This window comes from Microcaecilia unicolor, chromosome 7, assembly GCF_901765095.1.
Source record: "Microcaecilia unicolor chromosome 7, aMicUni1.1, whole genome shotgun sequence".
Taxonomy (NCBI): domain Eukaryota; kingdom Metazoa; phylum Chordata; class Amphibia; order Gymnophiona; family Siphonopidae; genus Microcaecilia; species Microcaecilia unicolor.
Window position 1 is genome coordinate 226,276,048 of NC_044037.1, and position 19,495 is coordinate 226,295,542.

Consider the following 19,495-nt stretch of genomic DNA (forward strand, 5'->3'; position numbering starts at 1 on the left):
CTTCACCACTGAGAGGCAATATTCCTACTAACTAGTAGCAAACAAGTGTCACTATATAGGCATAGGGTTCAGTTACTAGGTTTCATAGAATTTACAATAAAGAAAATATATCTGTGTTTTTATATATTCTGCAGTTGCTGGAACTGACTCCTAGTAGAATATATTGGACTATCTTGTGAACCTGCAGTCCAGTGTGGCCTGTCTTTTTCCTGGTGTTGTTCCCCCCCCCCCCCCCCCCCTGTTAAATTTTATCTAATTTAGATCAAATTTCTCTTAAGAATTGTTATTTGCCAAGTAGGAAGGTGTTGGTTCCAGAGGGTGACCTGGCCCCTTTGGTTCCTTCTGTGAATTCAGATTTATCTGCTTTTCTTAAGGGTTTGACAGATATCCCTGCCAGGGCCATCCTCCTAGTTATTTTTTCTAATGAGGTGGATAAGATTGCAGTCATGAAGTCTTATTTTAAAAATAAGATTAAGTTGTTCTGTGGTTGTTCAGATTGGTATTGGAGGAGTCATTTTTATATCAGGGAGTGAAGATTTGAAATTCATTGCCAGCCATTGAACATTGGACAAATTAAGATATATTTTACTTTTCGAAAAGCTCTTAAGACTTTGTTTTTATTTTTAATTTTAAAGAAAAATTTCAGTAGAACTGTTTGTACAATAGTTATGTGATATTTTTTTCCTTTTGTTTCTACCAAATGTTGGATTGTTGCAATTTTCCTGTTATGTAGGTCTTTATTTTATTTATTTTTATTTGTTGCATTTGTATCCCACATTTTCCCACCTATTTGCAGGCTCAATGTGGCTTATGTAGTACCTTGGTGGCGGATGCCACTTCCGGTATGAGAAATACAGTTGATTCAAAGTACATGAGTTATAGAGTGAATTAAGTGGTTAAGAGGAGAATTTAAGTGTCCTGGTTTAGCAAGTTTCATGGTGTTGCATGATTCGGGCGTTTAGATTGGATCGTTATGGTACGCCTTCTTGAATAAATTGGTATTTAGTGATTTCCAAAAGATTGTTATGTCATGTATTGATTTCAGGCCGTTTGGTAATGTGTTCCATAATTGTGTGCCATATATAGGAGAAGCTGGTTGCATATGTTGATTTATATTTTAGTCCTTTGCAGCTTGGGTAGTGGAGGTTTAGGTATGTGCATGCTGAAGTTTTTGTGTTTCTGGTTGGTAGATCTGCTAGGTCTGCCATGTAGGTCGGAGTTTTGCCATGGATAATTTTGTGGACCAGGGTGCAGATTTTGAATGCAATCCGTTCTTTGATTGGGAGCCAGTGTAGTTTTTCACGTAGGGGTTTAGCGCTTTCATATTTCGTTTTTCCAAATATGAGTCTGGCTGCTGTGTTTTCGGCTGTTTGTGATCCATTTAGAATCCGTTTGGAAAGTAGTGGAATATAAGAACTGTATAAAATAACATACAGATTTTTCTAGATAAATCTAATTTTACCCAGTTAATGCAAAGTCCTTTCTAACTTTGAAGGCAGAAGTGTTAACTAAACCCCCCCCCCCCCCCCCCCCCCCCCCGGGGTTTACAAAGCTGCGCAGCAGTACCGACACAGCCCATTCAAAGTGAATGGGCTATGTTGACATTAGCGCACTGCATCCTTGTGTGGCTTAGTAAAGGGAGGGGTAAGGGAGCTATGGGTTTTTTTTTTTCTAAAATTTCCCTATAAATGTTTAGTCACATTTAAGGGTCATCAATATATTTTGTTTGATCCTTTTCAACTGGAAAAATTTCTGATAGAACATTAATTTAGTTGAGGTGTGATTTGTAGGAGTTTAAATTGAATGCAGTCTTGTAAATATGGGACTGTTCATAATTTCCTTTTGAGTCTTTCTTTTTTTTTTTTTTTTTTTAAATTCTCCCCATGATATGAACTTGATTATTGTTGTATTGCTTATTGTTGGTACAAAATAAGTACCTGAATATATGTAATCCACTTTGAGTGTAGTTGCAAAAACCTGAGAAAGGCGGTATATCAAGTCCCATTTCCCTTCCCTTCCCTTTAGTTATAACTTGAGTGGAGGAGTAGCCTAGTGGTTAGTGCAGTGGACTTTGATCCTGGGGAACTGAGTTCGATTCCTACTGCAACTCCTTGTGACTCTGGGCAAGTCACTTAACCCTTCATTGCCCCAGGTACAAATAAGTACCTGTATATACTATGTAAACCGCTTTGAATGTAGTTGCAAAAACCACAGAAAGGCGGTATATCAAGTCCCATTTCCATTTCTCTTCCCTTTTGTATAGTTCTTGTAATATTTCTTGGGAGTATATACTCATAAAAGCATATAATTAAAAAAAAAATGATGGTTATGAACAGCTACTTTGGTAACTGTTAAGGTTTTGCTGTTTTGGGTTTAGGTTGATTTTAAGATATTTACTATCTCTTTGTCATTTTATATTATCTAGGATGAAGATGAGGGTAGAAGTATCCAGTGTGGAGAGCATTGCACCTCACTGGAAATCCTGTCATTTGAAGAAAGAGAAGAGAGCATGTGTTCGTCACTATTTCATGATATAGATGATGAAATGACTGGAAAACCTGAACCAGCTGAAAGCATAGATAGCCTTCTGGAATCAAGTCCTTACATTTCTAGCCATTCTTCCCCAGTACATAGTCCAAAGACTGAAAACAGTATTGGTAAAAGTTTGTTTAATGATGAGACAGAAGACTTTAGTTCTCAAACCGAATATTCCAAAAATGCAAACCAGACAGAATCAAAAGGAAAAGGTAAGCATATTATTTGGGTTCTTTAGATAGTTGGCAACATGTTTATCAATTTATAGGCCTGACACGGGCCGTGTTTCGGCACAAACTTCACCTTGCTCAGGGGTGCAAATAATGTCCAAAAAACGGGGTCATTCAAAACAGCACTGCATTATGATTGGCAGCAGAAAAAAACAAAATGTGTTCTTATTCATCCAAGGCGTCCAACAAGCTGCCAGGCAGTTTGTTGGAAGCCTTAGATGTGTATGAATGCATTTTGTTTATTCTTCTGCAAATCATAACTCAGTACTGTTTTGAATGACCCCCTTTTTTTGCACGTTATTTGCACCTTGTTAAGAGTATTTCTTTGACCCCTGACGCAGGCACAGTTTGTGCTGAAACACAGCCTGTGTTGGGTCTGTTGAATTAAAGGTTTCTCCATTGTTCCACTATTGAAGACTCATTTGTGCTTCTTGTTTGCTGGTTTGGTTGTGTACTTTTGGACCCCCTGATCCATCTTACACATTGTTTCACCACAACACACGTATCCTAATTTTCTTCTGAAGGTACTGTCAGATTTCCACCTTGGTTAAGTGTTCTGTCCATATTTTTCCCAAACCTCATACCGATCCTGGTGAAAGTGCACTATGCATACCTTGAACTGGAAGTGAGCCTTGGCCTTCTATCTAGAGCGGACTAAAGCCCATAGACAGTTTACCCCGCTTTTTGTTCCTTTTGATCCAAACAGAATAGGGGCAGCCATTGGTAAATGCATCTTGTCAAATTGGCTGGTAGATTGCATCTCCTTATGCTCAGGTTGAGCTGACTCTTGAGGGTTATGTCACAGCTCACAATGTCAGAGCCATGGCTGCATCTGTATTCCACTTAAGGTCAGCCTTCATTGAGGAGATCTGCAAAGCTGCAATGTAGTCTACTGCCCACACATTCACATCTCATAATGATCAGGATTCCTGATGTGACAGTTGATTCAAGGAAAAAAGGGAGGGAACGACCAATTCGATGAGTCAAAATAAAAACACAGCAAACCAGTTGAAGATGGATTCAACACGGTCAGTGTTTCAGCCTAAGCCTTCATCAGGACTCCGAAGCTAAAATCTGTGTTGAAAGAGAAGTGGCACTAGAGTCTTGCTTTAAAATCCTTGGTTGTGCATGCATTCAGAGTCACGGTTACACTGAAACAGTTGGTTCAGTCAGAATTTCCACCTTCTCGCAAACTAGCAGTCTGGAATGCTGACCATTTCCAAACACTGTCTTCTCCACCAGTGTTGTATAGTATAGTTTAGTAATGTACTTCATATAGCACTCTCCAAATATCTTCTTCATCAGCTGCCCCTCTTCCCCTCAACACTGCCTTCTACATTAGCAGATCCCTCTCTTCCTCTTAAAGCTTCTGCAATCTTAGCATCATTGTGCTGATACAAACGGTTGTTGGCTGAGAGAGAGGCGGAATACCACTGATAGCAAGGAATGCAAATTAGATAATGTTGGTGGTGACAAAGAGTACCTACAAGAAGTTTAAGGCAGGATTAAAAGCCCACTTTTTTGTATGAACATATGGTGGGTCGTGATTGCCTTCCCTTGCCTACTCTATTTTTCCCCCCTTGCTTTGCTTTTACTGTTCTATTTGACAATGAAGTTCTTTGTCTATACCTAAGTTATTGGCCATATTGGCTGTAAACCAATAAAGTATGCGTATGACACAATACAGTTAGTGTTCAGCAAGTAGGGAAAGAGTACACAAGAATACAATGCCATGGTGTACAATGAGGAATGGACAGTGTAAGACAGGTGAAGAATATGCAGCAGTGCAGTAGGGAAGGATAGAAAAGTATGCAGTGTTTCAGAAGATGAGTGTTAGGTGGCAGGCATGTTGAAAGGGAGAAGGGTGGCTGGAGGGGAGTATATGGCAGTAAGGAAACAGAAAAAGAAGGAAATCTCTACCAGCAAATAATTTTGATTTGTGGAAGGCAACAATAGGTTACCTCTTTCTTCCAATGACTATGTAAACAAATTCAGTATACTACATGAGTCACAATCAGGATTTCGACCCCTACACATCACCGAAATAGTAATAGGCAAGAGCATTCTCCTCCTCCAATTTGACATGTCAAGTGCATTCGACATGGTTAACCATAACATATTGCTAAGACTTCTAGAATACTTCGGAATCAATGGTGGCACTTTCGTTTGGATTAAGGGTTTTCTAACCACAAGAACATATCAAGTGAAATCAAAAAACAAACATATCGTTACCGTGGAAACCAGGCTGTGGAGTACCGCAAGGATCACCACTTTCACCAATCCTTTTGAACCTCATTATGACTCCACTAGCCAAGACCCTATCCACCCAAGGCCTCAACCTATTTATCTACGCTGATGACGTTACATTATACATCCAATACAAACATGATCTGGTGGAAATCACCAACGTAATCAAGCTAAGCTTAAACATCATGAACTCATGGGCAAATGCATTCCAACTAAAACTCAATACAGAAAAAACACACTGTCTCATCATCTCATCCCAATACAATACATACAAACCCACAAACATTAACACCTCAGGATACACCCTCCCTGTCTCAGACAGCCTGAAAATTCTCGGGGTAACAATTGACCATAACCTATCACTAGAGACCCAAGCGAAATCCACCATAAAGAAAATGTTTTTCTCAATGTAGAAACTCAAACGCGTAAAACCATTCTTCCTGAGGGAAATATTACGTAACCTGGTACAGTCCATGTTAACTAAGCCACGCAGATTACTGTTATGGAATCTATGCGGGATGCAAGGATCAAATCATAAAGAAACTTCAGACCGCCCAAAACACAGCAGCCAGGCTTATATTTGGAAAAACACGTTTTGACAGCATCAAACCACTCAGAAAAATTGCACTGGCTACCAATCAAAGAACATATCACTTTCAAAATCTGCACGACTGTTCATAAAATTATTTACGGCGAGGCACCGGGATACATGACAGACCTCATCAACCTGCCAACCAGAAACTCCACAAAATCAGCACGATCATACCTAAACCTCCACTACCCAAGCAGCAAATTACTCAAATACAAATCCACCTATGCAACCAGCTTTTCCTACCTAAGCGCACAACTATGGAACACATTGCCAAAAGCAGTAAAAACTACACTTGACCACCTACATTTTTGGAAAGCACTTAAGACAAACCTATTCAGAAGAGCATACCCTACCGACCCAACATAAAAATACCTGATTACCTGTGACACAATGTAACCAAAGACCGTAACGGACATTACAAGACTCTTCTTCTCCCTTTCCCTCTCTAAGTTCCCCCCCAACTGTACCTACCATACATGTACCTTATTCTACCACAATATCACTTTGTATTCATTCATACCATGTATTGTTCAGACCGTAATCGGCTAACGCCATTAACGGTTATATGTAAGCCACATTGAGCCTGCAAAAGGTGGGAAAATGTGGGATACAAATGTAACAAATAATAGGCAAGGAGCATCTCACCTCTGGAAGATCTTTCTATTCCAAAGTTTCTATTAAAAAAAAAAAAGTGGCTACACAGGAAGAGAACGCCTGGCCTGCATTAAGATTGATGGGTTCAGTTTTGGTACTCGTTCCCTTTCCTGTGCCCCACTGCACCTAACAACACATGGAATATAAAGCTTGACAAGGAAAATAGCAAGGTCATAATCCATATTAAGGAATCATGTATTAATATTACAGAAATAAACTGAATTCAATACTGTGCAGCAAAAACTTCTACTGAGAGAATTCTACCAAAAAGGACAGAGGACTAGAAAAAAAAGGAGAAAGATAGCAGCTCCTCCTTGGAAAACACATATTGAAGGAAAAATAAAAACTCTGCTTGCAGAGATGTCCCTATTAAATGAGTATCTCTCAAAGGATCAAGATTACAAAACAGAAAACCTTAAATTTATAAGCAACTATAATAATTTGAAAATAGCAGAAACAGCACCAGAACTGTGGAGAGATCAAAAAGCAGAAAAGTGAGATCAGCATAAATATTTAGAGAGTCCAAAACATTTCTGTGGGGAACTGACAAAGAGTAGCAGTATAGTAGAAGAAAACGCCAACTAAAACCAAAACAGGTTTTGGAGGATTCTGAACAAGGACCTTGTAGAATACAGCTTAGAATCAGAATGGCTAACCGGTATTCAAGAAAATTTAGGAAAGGCAATTATCAAAGCTTTGGAATGGCCTGAAATAAGAATTGGAAATCAGGTGGTGTGTTATTCATTTTACAAATGATTGTATGTGGAGGTCTTACTTAGCCCTGAATCTCACAAACCCCCTCTCCCATCCCAGGCCTGGGGAAGCTGGGATTCTTCTTACTTCATTAGCTGCTGAAGATGATGCTGTTGAGGATGGAATTGGAGGAAGGTTCTCAATAGCTGGTGGGCAAGTGGAGACCATAGTGCTGCTCTCCTCAGCCAGGAACAGGTCGTGCATGTAGTTTTCTTGCTTCTCTGTCTGTACAGTTGACCAACTGGGAAAAAAACTGCTAACCTAATTTGGAGGAGGGTAGTTAGTGGGGTCCCGCAGGGGTCTGTGCTGGGTCCGTTGCTTTTTAATGTATTTATAAATGACCTAGAGATGGGAATAACTAGTGAGGTAATTAAATTCGCCGATGACACAAAATTATTCAGGGTCGTCAAGTCGCAGGAGGAATGTGAACGATTACAGGAGGACCTTGCGAGACTGGGAGAATGGGCGTGCAAGTGGCAGATGAAGTTCAATGTTGACAAGTGCAAAGTGATGCATGTGGGTAAGAGGAACCCGAATTATAGCTACGTCTTGCAAGGTTCCGCGTTAGGAGTTACGGATCAAGAAAGGGATCTGGGTGTCGTCGTCGATGATACGCTGAAACCTTCTGCTCAGTGTGCTGCTGCGGCTAGGAAAGCGAATAGAATGTTGGGTGTTATTAGGAAGGGTATGGAGTCCAGGTGTGCGGATGTTATAATGCCGTTGTATCGCTCCATGGTGCGACCGCACCTGGAGTATTGTGTTCAGTACTGGTCTCCGTATCTCAAAAAAGATATAGTAGAATTGGAAAGGTACAGCGAAGGGCGACGAAAATGATAGTGGGGATGGGACGACTTTCCTATGAAGAGAGGCTGAGAAGGCTAGGGCTTTTCAGCTTGGAGAAGAGACGGCTGAGGGGAGATATGATAGAAGTGTATAAAATAATGAGTGGAATGGATCGGGTAGATGTGAAGCGACTGTTCACGCTATCCAAAAATACTAGGACTAGAGGGCATGAGTTGAAGCTACAGTGTGGTAAATTTAAAACGAATCGGAGAAATTTTTCTTCACCCAACTTGTAATTAGACTCTGGAATTCGTTGCCGGAGAACGTGGTACGGGCGGTTAGCTTGACGGAGTTTAAAAAGGGGTTAGATAGATTCCTAAAGGACAAGTCCAGAGACCGCTATTAAATGGACTTGGAAAAATTCCGCATTTTTAGGTATAACTTGTCTGGAATGTTTTTACGTTTGGGGAGCGTGCCAGGTGCCCTTGACCTGGATTGGCCACTGTCGGTGACAGGATGCTGGGCTAGATGGACCTTTGGTCTTTCCCAGTATGGCACTACTTATGTACTTATGTACTTATGGCTAAAAAAATATTGGGATGATGATGATGGGGGGCGCATAAGTTGGCCCCTGAGAAATTTCAATCAGTTGGATACAAGAATTAAAGGATTTCTCTGAGCGTCTTGGTAATTATAAATTGTACATCTGAAGAGCAATACGAGTCTTTAGGTTCATGGATTTGATATACTTCTTTCTGTGGTACAACCAGTGGTTTGCATATTATATACAGGTACTCTCTCTCTCTCTCCCTAGTGGGCTCACAGTCTGTTTTTGTACCTGGGGCTAGCTCTCCAGGGCTAAGGACTCTAAAAGGAAAACCCCAAAAAGGTGAGACAAGCTGCTGAGAAACCTAGGAGAAATCAATCACTACTAATGGAGGACCTCTTGTAATGCTAGCACTGGTGCCCCTGAGGAAAAAAAGTCTTTGAAACAGGAACTCCTGTAGGATGTTTAAAACTTTCAGTGCATTGGCGACGAAGCTTTGAATTCAGATAATTCTGCTCCTGTTAGCTTTATTTTCCAGTGCTTTAACCTTATAAAAATCAGTGTATGTTTATCAGAATTGAGGTTATTCCTGCGGGGTGAAAGTTCTCACCCGACGTGTTGAGGATCCCAAAGAATTGCAATACTTACTGAAGAGACGGCTAGACGAATTTCATATTTAATATAAACAGTTTATTTACAATTGTTCTGAATAGCTCAATGGGCTATTGCAGGAAGCATTTCTTGATACAAGTCAGAATGAATGATCAAAACAAAGCAATGTAAAGCAAAGAAATCAGAATGCTATATACAGAGAGAGAAATCTATATACAGACAAAGAAAAATTCAAAATGCTTACTTATTTCTTTGTTCCACTCTCCTTATAATCTTCTCCTGATATCACGTGCTTGCAGGCTGTACCAGAACATATGCTGCATCTGGTTCCCATTATCCCACAGACTTTCTGGAGCCTGCCTTTGGCTGATGTGGGCCTCATGTCTCAGGAGATTTAGTTTAGTGTTGAAACAGCTTGTTCTGCATGATCTTTGAAGCTTTCCACTTCTATCCTTTTATGCTTTTATTCAACATTTTTATGCTTTTATTCAACATCCTCCCTTTGAGGACTGATATTCCAGGCCTCAACACATCTGTTTCAGCTCCAGTCTGTTTCCTTACCTCCCTTCTAAATCTCCTCCCCCTTGTTATTTATGATATGCTGTGCCTGCAAGCTCTGCCTTTTCATCATCTTTATCATACATCTTTCAATATTTCTGCTGACATTTTAAAGTTCTATTCATTCTTGATTTCAGTTATCATTATCATTTTAAAAGCATCCTGGCACATCTTTGCAAACATGCTAATACATGTTGCATTAAACAGATTCAATTGTACTAGGGTACAAAATTTATATCTCTTGAGGTATATAATTTATAGGACAGTGAGCTTCATCACAGGGGAATACACTGTCATTCATTCTTACTTTTCATTAGCTGATGTGGCATTAAGAATTACACAAATTAAAAGCATAACATTCATTGAATCAGTTGTTACAACATTCTGCATGTAAGTGCACTTTATCGGGGGAATGTGTTCAGTTGTCATACTATTAATCAGACACCAACATGATGTCTGTGGGCACTTGTCCATAAGCAATATAAATAGTCTCATTTGTCCAATGAAGGTTTTCATCATCCCTTACACAGGTATTATTGGGATCACAGTCATGGTGCCCACTCAATTTTATCATTGTAGTCCCATACATCATAGCTGGCAAGGACAAGGATGTGGGCACATATGATACAATTAGTCAAATTCAACATCTTGGCCGCTGTAACAAGTCTATTCTTATATGTGTTCATTGTCCATTAACAAACAACAACAAAACAACAACAACAACAACATCCCAATACCATCATGTTTAGGGACATGATGTTTGTTTATTCTTTGTCCATTTCAATATTATTAGTTCGTCGAATATCTGATAAGTGTATCCAAGAAGTATGACCTTCCAGACGGGCAGCGGTCTGAGTAAGGGCCGTGATAGCAAAAGGTCCTACATACACAGGATCCTTCCATGTTTTATGTGTAAAGTTCTTTCGCAGTACTAGATCACCTACTTTAAAAGCACAAACATCATTAGTAGTCCCTGCCTGTGATGCTACATTTGTTCGGATCATATCACTTGTCAGGTTCAACATAGGTTGTAGCTTTTGCCAGTACTGAGCTGTGCTATATACCATTCTTTTGCTGGGCCTTCTGGTATTGGAAGTGTCCCAGGCGATATTTTAGGACCTCGTTTAGGTATGTTAATATTACATACCATGCAATTCTGCACAACCTGTTGAATCAAGTTATCAATTTTTAAGGTCCAAAACCTTTGTTCAAACTGTTGCCTCATTGTTTCCTTATTCCAATGCATGGTTGCATGCCACTCAGCCAATACCTTAATCACCTGACTCATTGGCATACAAGGTAATCCTTCTTCTGCATTAAACCATTCACTTCCCAATTTCATACATCCTCTCTTCAACCATTTTTCACTTTCCTGTCCCTCTGGCTGCCACATTTCAATCTTATCTACATTCGTAAGTGGCCCTTCCTGTGTCTGTCTAGTATTATACAAAATCTTTTCACTTTGCTTAACCACCTCCGTTGCTGCTGCATCAGCCATTGCATTACCTAGTGCCTCAAAGGTTGGCCTTTCAGTGTGGGCCGGGGTCCACACAACTGCAGTTTTTCTACCTTCACGTTCCCTTTTTGCCAAAATTTCAAACAGCAATTTCCAATATGTGTAATGTTGTAGATTTTTACCTGCACTGGTTATCATCCCCCTACGCTGCCATTTTAATATATGATACTGTAGTGAACTTGCAACGTAACCACTATCAGTATATATAGTGACATTTTGAGTCATATCAGTGTGTTGTAAGGCCGTAATAACGGCTAAAAGTTCAGCATGCTGTGCAGTCTGATCAGGAGGGGTTTTATATTGTACTTGCATTATCTTTCTTAGATTCTCATCTACCTGCACGCAGGCAAAGCCTGCAACAGTCCTTTCACAAGCTCCATCTGTAAACCATATTAACCCATCAGATAAGGGTTCAAAAGTAAGACAGTGAAATGTAGGGATTTCTATAGTATCAATCTCAATCTCTTGATCAACAGGAAAAAGCAGATCTATCTTATTTCTCTGTTCTTTAGTTAATGGTATTATTCTTATATCTTGTCCTAAAAGTACTGCTTGATATTTTCCAAATCTAGTGGCTGTCAATGCCGTCTGGCTAGGGCTCAACAGCGTTTTAATCGTGTGGTTGGTATGTATTACAATAGGAACAAAAGGCATTTGTGCTCTCCATTTGCCTACTGCAGCCACTATAGCTGTCAGTAACTTTGGTATTTCTTTCATTCCCTTTTCCACATGATTAAAAGAGCCTGATAAAAAAGCTACTGGTGCATTTACTTCATTGTTTTGATTAATCATAGCTGCCCAACTGTTTCCCATGTCTTTTACCCACAAATGCACAGGTGATTGGATATCTATTACTGCTAAGGGTCCTGGGGATAACAAATCCCTCACAATCTTAGCCAATACCATCTTATCCTGTTCTTCCAATACAATTAGTGTATTCTTTGGTGTGGCTGCGGGCAGTTTCAAATGTTTATAAAGTCTCATTACTTTTTGTGTATAATTTGGTATCCATTGTCTGCAGTAATTTAACATTCCCAAAACAGCACGTAACTGGGTAACTGTTTGCGGTACCGGGGTTTCATTTAAAATAGATATAACTTCTGGTATAATGACCTTATGTTCTGCTGAAACATTTTGTCCTAAAAAGGTGACAGTAGACTGAGCTATAACACATTTTTCCTTGTTACATTTATATCCTAACTCTCCTAATAACAAAAATAATTTTCTAGTCCATTCTAGACATTCTGTTTCAGTCTCAGCAGACAGTAGAATATCATCTACATAGACAAACAATGACACCGTGTCAGGCAAGTGACTCCTGAAATCCTTTAAATCCATCATTAGTTGTTTTGAGAATACCGATGAGTAAAGCCTTGCGGCATCCTAGTCCACCTGTATGCCTCATTCTGTACTATAAATGACGTCAAATCCCTAGACTCTGGATGAAGAGGTATTGAAAAGAATGCATTAGACAAGTCAATAACAGTGTTATATGCATATATATTCTGGGTATGCAAAAGAGTAGCAGGATTTGCACAAATCGGAAATTGATTTCTTGTAATCTCATTTAGCTCTCTTAAATCATGTACTATCCTTACATTGTTTTCCCCTTTTGGAACCGGAAACAATGGGGTATTGTACGGGGATACTGAAGGTTCAATAATACCACATTTCAATAATTTATCAATGTGTTCCAAGGTTTTGGATACTAATTTAGGTCGTATGGGGTAAGGGTCTTGCTTCGGCCCCTTTGCCCCTTCTATTAATTCTATCTTATGGGGTTTGCATTTACGGCTAGTCCATATGGTGACTCACTTGTACTCCAAATATGTTGCGGTAATTCTTCCATAACCCTTATTTATTTTCATTATTCAACTGCTGGACCATAGTGAGCAAACTTGGTATTTCTTTATTTCCAAAATCTAAACACAGTCCTAATTGAGACAACAAGTCTCTACCACACAAATTTACTGGGCAATCAGGTGCCACTAAGAAGGGTACCACAGCCTCCCTTGAACCGTGCGGTTGGCATTCCAAGCTCACCAGAGTCGGTTCCGTTAGCCTTTTTCTTTGTTCTATCCCCGTAAATCCCACTGTTGTTCTATACTGATTTGAAAGCTTAACTCCCTGCGGTTTTGCACATAACACAGAGGTACTCGCCCCTGTATCTATCAAAAATCTCACAGGAGTTCCATATTTTCCAATTGTCAATGTAATAAAGGGCTCCCTTGTGTCTAACCTGAAAATCATTCCCTCTTCCTGACACTGGTCTGCTTCCAGTCAATAGCATTGGTCTGGAATATTCTGCCAAGTTGGAAAGGCATTCACAGTACCCTGTCTCTGTACTGCCGCTCCTGGTCCCTGTGACTGTGTCGCCGGCTGCTGTATTGCAGTCTGCGGGGCACTCGCAGGTATCCCTACTACTTGTGGCATTAATCCTTGCTGCGTCTGCATTTGTACTTGGGGCATTCCTGCATTCTGATAACATTCTGAAGCATAGTGACCAAATTGATTACAGCCCCAACATTGTACATGCGTCCTTCTATTAGGTGATGGTCCTGATCCTTGCATCCCTCGGCCTCTACCCCTGCCTCTAACCATGCCTCGTCCTCTTGGTTGGTATGGCCGGCTATATCCCGGTTGTACATAGTAAATGACCTGTGGAGGTGAGGCAGAGGGCATTACCATTGTTTCCTGTTTTTTGTTTCTATCCTGTTCCTTGCTTTCCAAATCCTTTAACTGCATAGTCATTAACTTAGAAGTTAATTTAGCCTGTTCTTTCTGTGGGGTCTCTATCAGTTTACGATGCACATTACTAAAATGCATCAATGTCTCTCTTATTTCTGGCCACGGCTTTGAGGACAGGGCAATGACAGCGTCTAAATTCTTACGCATATTATCAGGCAGTGTGGACATGAATAGGTGTAAAAATACTGCTACATTATGATCCACATCTGCATCTTGCCCTGTTTGAGCCTTATACAAATTTATACATTTTGTCAAATGTGCCGAAAAAATCAGTTTTAGGGTCCCATTTATTTGCTGTTATGGCTGAAAAATCAATCGGTGTTGGATACATCACATGCAGAGCTGCAGAAAGAGCAGCCTTACTATTCCCTGCGTATACATCCCCATCCACAGTATGTGATGGCAGGCGCTGATATCCACACTGCACTGCCAGTTGAGATATACTAATACCTGACGCTGCACACAGGGCTTTAAAATCTCCAATAGTCAATTGAGTCCCTGCAGTTGCCTGTTCTATCCCATCTAACCACATACGAGCTCCTTTCACTATACTGGGAATTTTTGCAACTAAAGTTGTAACATCTACGGGGGTGTATGGTTTGTAATGACGTATTCGATTGCCAGCTGCGTCTAAGCGCGTCATAACTGGCATGTGTAAAGCACTACTATCTAAAGCGCTGCAAATCTCCTGTTTACCTTCCTCTTCCACCTCTTCTTCCAAATCACGTTTTATTTTGTGGAACCAATTATCCCAGAATTCCAATCCCTCTTTTACAAATGTTCCAGTCCCTATACCCGGGCAATTTTTGTGGACAGCCTTTAATAATTCCTGAATGTCCTCATGTGTACTAGGACCATTTTCATCGCACGGCAAGGGGAGCCGTTTTACATCTAACAAGTGTCTAGTAGCCCCCCACCATTCCTCACCATATCTAGTATTATTCAGTCTCATAAGCTCTGCAGCCACATGCGTGCCTCGAAAAATTGGCCTGGGGGGCCCTGGGGTTAAAGATGTTGGCATAGTTTTTGTTCGCTTATGAGTTGGGGTTGACATGGTCATGGGAGGCTCGGAATACATCCGCAGTCGTCCCTCAATTTCAAATTGAGTTGCCAGGTCATATTGTTCTGATGTAATTAGGGTTTTCAAATCAGGGTAAGTGCCTGATTCTGCACTAGATTTTCCTTTTTCTTTCTGTCTCACCCGTTTTTTCTCCTTTTTCTGTTCCCTAGTCCCCACATCACTGTCCTCATTATCCCCTCCCTTTTCACTTTCTGAATCACTGGGGGGGGGGTCATCAAGAGCCGAATACCCAGCGCATGGCACAGAGCGCTTTGGCTTTGATTCCTTCATTTTATCAGTCGCCCTTAGGGGGCACAACGTGTCCCTGCTAGATTCATACGACGGGGGATTATTTCTTTTATACATTTCTGCCTCTTGTTGTATCCTATCTACATCAGCATGAAAAAGATCTGCTGTTACAGAAAATAAATTCCAAATTGTAAGATGCTTCTCTAAGCTTTTCTTCTTTTTCTTATTCTCTTGTATGTATGTCAGGAGAGATAATAATTTTGGACGATCAAACGATCCATACTGAGACCAGTTTGCATCATATTTGACCCATTTGTCATGTATTTTTTCAATCTGTTTTTTTTCTAATGGGAATAATTCTATGACATGCTGCAAAGGGGAGCATTTTTTTGAACTATCTAAATCTAAATACATAGCATATACAGGAGGCTTTTCTTTCTTATCTGCCCCTTTCCCTTTCATTTTATTCTGACTATTACAATTTCTCCTATAGAGCCACAACCTACAAAAATATACTACTGCACCTAAACCAAGAAAATATACAAAACAGAAAACTACAAAACTAAACAAATATACCAGTAATAAGGCCACAGTGTAAGCTTACTCACGCATCTTCTTATTTCTCTTTTAGCAAGCTCAGGAGTCACCCGTATGTCCACTTCAATAGTTTGATCAATCCCACATCAGTGGAGCACAGAAATCATCAGGTTTAAACAACGCTTGCTTTGCTTTCAATCCTGTAAAAAACTTCATTAACAACAACTTAATTTGTCCTTCGTCTCGCCTTCTCTTTTCTGTGTGCGGCCTACTCCTGGCTGGCTCGCCACTTGAAGAGACGGCTAGACGAATTTCATATTTAATATAAACAGTTTATTTACAATTGTTCTGAATAGCTCAATGGGCTATTGCAGGAAGCATTTCTTGATACAAGTCAGAATGAATGATCAAAACAAAGCAATGTAAAGCAAAGAAATCAGAATGCTATATACAGAGAGAGAAATCTATATACAGACAAAGAAAAATTCAAAATGCTTACTTATTTCTTTGTTCCACTCTCCTTATAATCTTCTCCTGATATCACGTGCTTGCAGGCTGTACCATACCATAAATCCTACAGCAGAACATATGCTGCATCTGGTTCCCATTATCCCACAGACTTTCTGGAGCCTGCCTTTGGCTGATGTGGGCCTCATGTCTCAGGAGATTTAGTTTAGTGTTGAAACAGCTTGTTCTGCATGATCTTTGAAGCTTTCCACTTCTATCCTTTTATGCTTTTATTCAACATTTTTATGCTTTTATTCAACATTACCCAATTAACACACGTAGTTTACATTTATTTCTCCGAGGACAAGCAGGCTGCTTGTTCTCACTGATGGGTGACGTCCACGGCAGCCCCTCCAATCGGAATCTTCACTAGCAAAGTCCTTTGCTAGCCCTCGCGCGCCCGCACGCACCGCGCATGCGCGGCCGTCTTCCCGCCCGAAACCGGCTCGAGCCGGCCAGTCTTCTTTTGTCCGCACTCGGTACGGTCGTGTTTTCGCCGTGTCGAGCCCCGGAAAGTCGACCTCGCGCGTCCTTTTCTTTGACGTGTTGTTTTTTTCTTAGGAAAATCTTTAAAAATTGTCGGGAAGTACTCCGGAAGCCCCTCGGGTTTCGTTTTGCCCCTTCCCGTATTTTCAGTCTTTGCCCCGGTAAGTTTTCTTTCGTCGTCGGGGTAGGCCTCTTTTCGGCCTCGGTCGAGATTTTTCTCCCTAAAAGTTTTTGGTGCTCATTTTCGTCATTTCAGATTTTGATTTCGCTGGCGTGATTTTTCCGCCCATGACATCGAAGCCTTCCAGTGGCTTCAAGAAGTGCACCCAGTGCGCCCGGATTATCTCGCTCACTGACAGACACGCGTCGTGTCTTCGGTGTCTGGGGGCCGAGCACCGCCCTCAGGCCTGTAGTCTGTGTTCCCTTTTGCAAAGGCAGACTCAGGTAGCGAGATTGGCCCAGTGGAACGTGTTGTTCTCGGGCTCTTCGTCGGCATCGGCACCGAGGGTATCGAGTGCATCGACGTCTTCAGCGTCCAGAGCTTCATCCTCGGCCGCCAGTGCATCGAGTGCATCGAGGCATCGGCCCTCTGCATCGGCGCCGGGACATCGGATAGCTGCATCGACGTCGGTGGTACCGGGACCTCGTCTGCTGATGTCGTCGGACGGTGGTGCATCGTCGGGAGTGCAGGTGAGGGCTGTCCATTCCCCTGCTGGTGGTGGTGAGCCTTCGGGTGGGTCTCCTCCTACCCTGAGGGCTCCTGCGGTACAGCCCCCCCCGAGACCGACCTCCTTCGGCCTCGGCCCCGAGGAAGCGACGGCTGGATTCTACGTCCTCCTCGTCGGTGCCGGGGAGCTCCGGTGACATGCTTCGGAAGAAGTCGAAGAAGCATCGACACCGGTCTCCTCCCCGCGTCGGCACCGAGAGCTCTGGGTCGCCGAGGGAGTCGGCACCCAGCAGGCATCGGCACCGAGAGGACCGCTCACCCTCTGTTCAGGAGGTGTCGATGCGCTCCACTCTGGACAGCCCGGAACAGCCTCCTCGCCCGGAACAGGTTCTGACGTCGACGCCTGCATCGACCTCTCTGCCTTTCTCTGAAACCGCTCTGAACAAGAGCCTCCGGGCCGTTCTCCCAGAGATTCTGGGAGAGCTGTTGCGCCCTACCCCTCCGGTACCGGCGGCGCTTGCGCCTCCGGTACCGTCGAGCGTGGCGCCGGCTGGCCCATCGCCCGGGGTGAGGTCCCCGACGTCGGTACCGCGTGCGGTGCCGACTGCGGCCACCTCCCAGGAGGGCTCCCCGACTACGTCGGCGGAGGGAGCTTCGCCGATGCGGGCGAGGGAGTCTACCTCTCGACGCCCCCATCGTGGACGTGGCTCCACGGAGTCGAGCCGGGCGAGGTTGCAGACACAGGTTCGTGAACTTGTGTCTGACACCGAAGGTGAGGCCTCGTGGGAGGAAGAGGAGAACCCCAGATATTTCTCTGACGAGGAGTCTGAGGGTCTTCCTTCTGATCCCACTCCCTCCCCTGAAAGACAGCTTTCTCCTCCTGAGAGTCTGTCTTTCGCTTCCTTTGTCCGGGAGATGTCTACGGCCATCCCCTTCCCGGTGGTTGTGGAGGACGACCCCAGGGCTGAAATGTTTGAGCTCCTGGACTATCCTTCTCCACCTAAGGAAGCGTCCACTGTTCCCCTGCACCATGTCCTAAAAAAGACATTGCTGGCGAACTGGACAAAACCATTAACTAATCCCCACATCCCCAAGAAAATTGAGTCCCAGTACCGAATCCATGGGGACCCAGAGCTGATGCGCACTCAGTTGCCTCACGACTCTGGAGTTGTGGATTTGGCCCTAAAGAAGGCTAAGAGTTCTAGGGAGCATGCTTCGGCGCCCCCGGGCAAAGACCCTAGGACCTTAGACTCCTTTGGGAGGAAGGCCTACCATTCTTCTATGCTCGTGGCCAAAATCCAGTCTTACCAGCTCTACACGAGCATACACATGCGGAACAATGTGCGGCAGTTGGCGGGCTTGGTTGATGCTCTCCCCCCCGAGCAAGCCAAGCCTTTTCAGGAGGTGGTCAGGCAGCTGAAGGCGTGCAGAAAATTCCTGGCCAGAGGGGTGTATGACACCTTTGATGTTGCGTCCAGGGCCGCTGCTCAAGGTGTGGTGATGCGCAGGCTCTCATGGCTGCGTGCCGCTGACCTGGAGAATAGACTCCAGCAGCGGATTGCGGACTCGCCTTGCCGTGCGGACAACATTTTTGGAGAGAAAGTCGAACAGGTGGTAGAGCATCTCCACCAGCGGGACACCGCATTCGACAAGTTCTCCCGCCGGCAGCCTTCAGCATCTACCTCTACAGGTAGAAGATTTTTCGGGGGAAGGAAGACTGTTCCCTATGCTTCTGGCAAGCGTAGGTACAATCCTCCTTCTCGACAGCCTGCGGCCCAGGCTAAGCCCCAGCGCGCTCGCTCTCGTCAGCAGCGTGCGCCTCAGCAAGGCCCCTCGGCTCCCCAGCAAAAGCAAGGGGCGAGCTTTTGACTGGCTCCAGCAGAGCATAGCCGAAGTCCAAGTGTCAGTGCCGGGCGACCTGCCAGTCGGAGGGAGGTTGAAAGCTTTTCACCAAAGGTGGCCTCTCATAACCTCTGATCAGTGGGTTCTTCAAATAGTCCGGCAAGGATACACCCTCAATTTGGCTTCCAAACCTCCAAATTGTCCACCGGGAGCTCAGTCTTACAGCTTCCAGCACAAGCAGGTACTTGCAGAGGAACTCTCCGCCCTTCTCAGCGCCAATGCGGTCGAGCCTGTGCCATCCGGGCAAGAAGGGCTGGGATTCTATTCCAGGTACTTCCTTGTGGAAAAGAAAACAGGGGGGATGCGTCCCAT

The 19,495-nt window shown here is 43.1% G+C and overlaps 1 protein-coding gene across 1 annotated transcript in view; it reads left to right on the forward strand.

The window, feature by feature from the left end:
- LOC115473968 (neurabin-1-like) overlaps positions 1–19,495 on the forward strand; it is a 337,573-nt gene that overhangs the window by 216,846 nt on the left and 101,232 nt on the right. Inside the window, exon 13 of the mRNA XM_030209200.1 lies at positions 2,426–2,747. Coding sequence (XP_030065060.1) covers positions 2,426–2,747 — 322 coding nt within the window. The remainder of the gene's footprint in view (positions 1–2,425; positions 2,748–19,495) is intronic.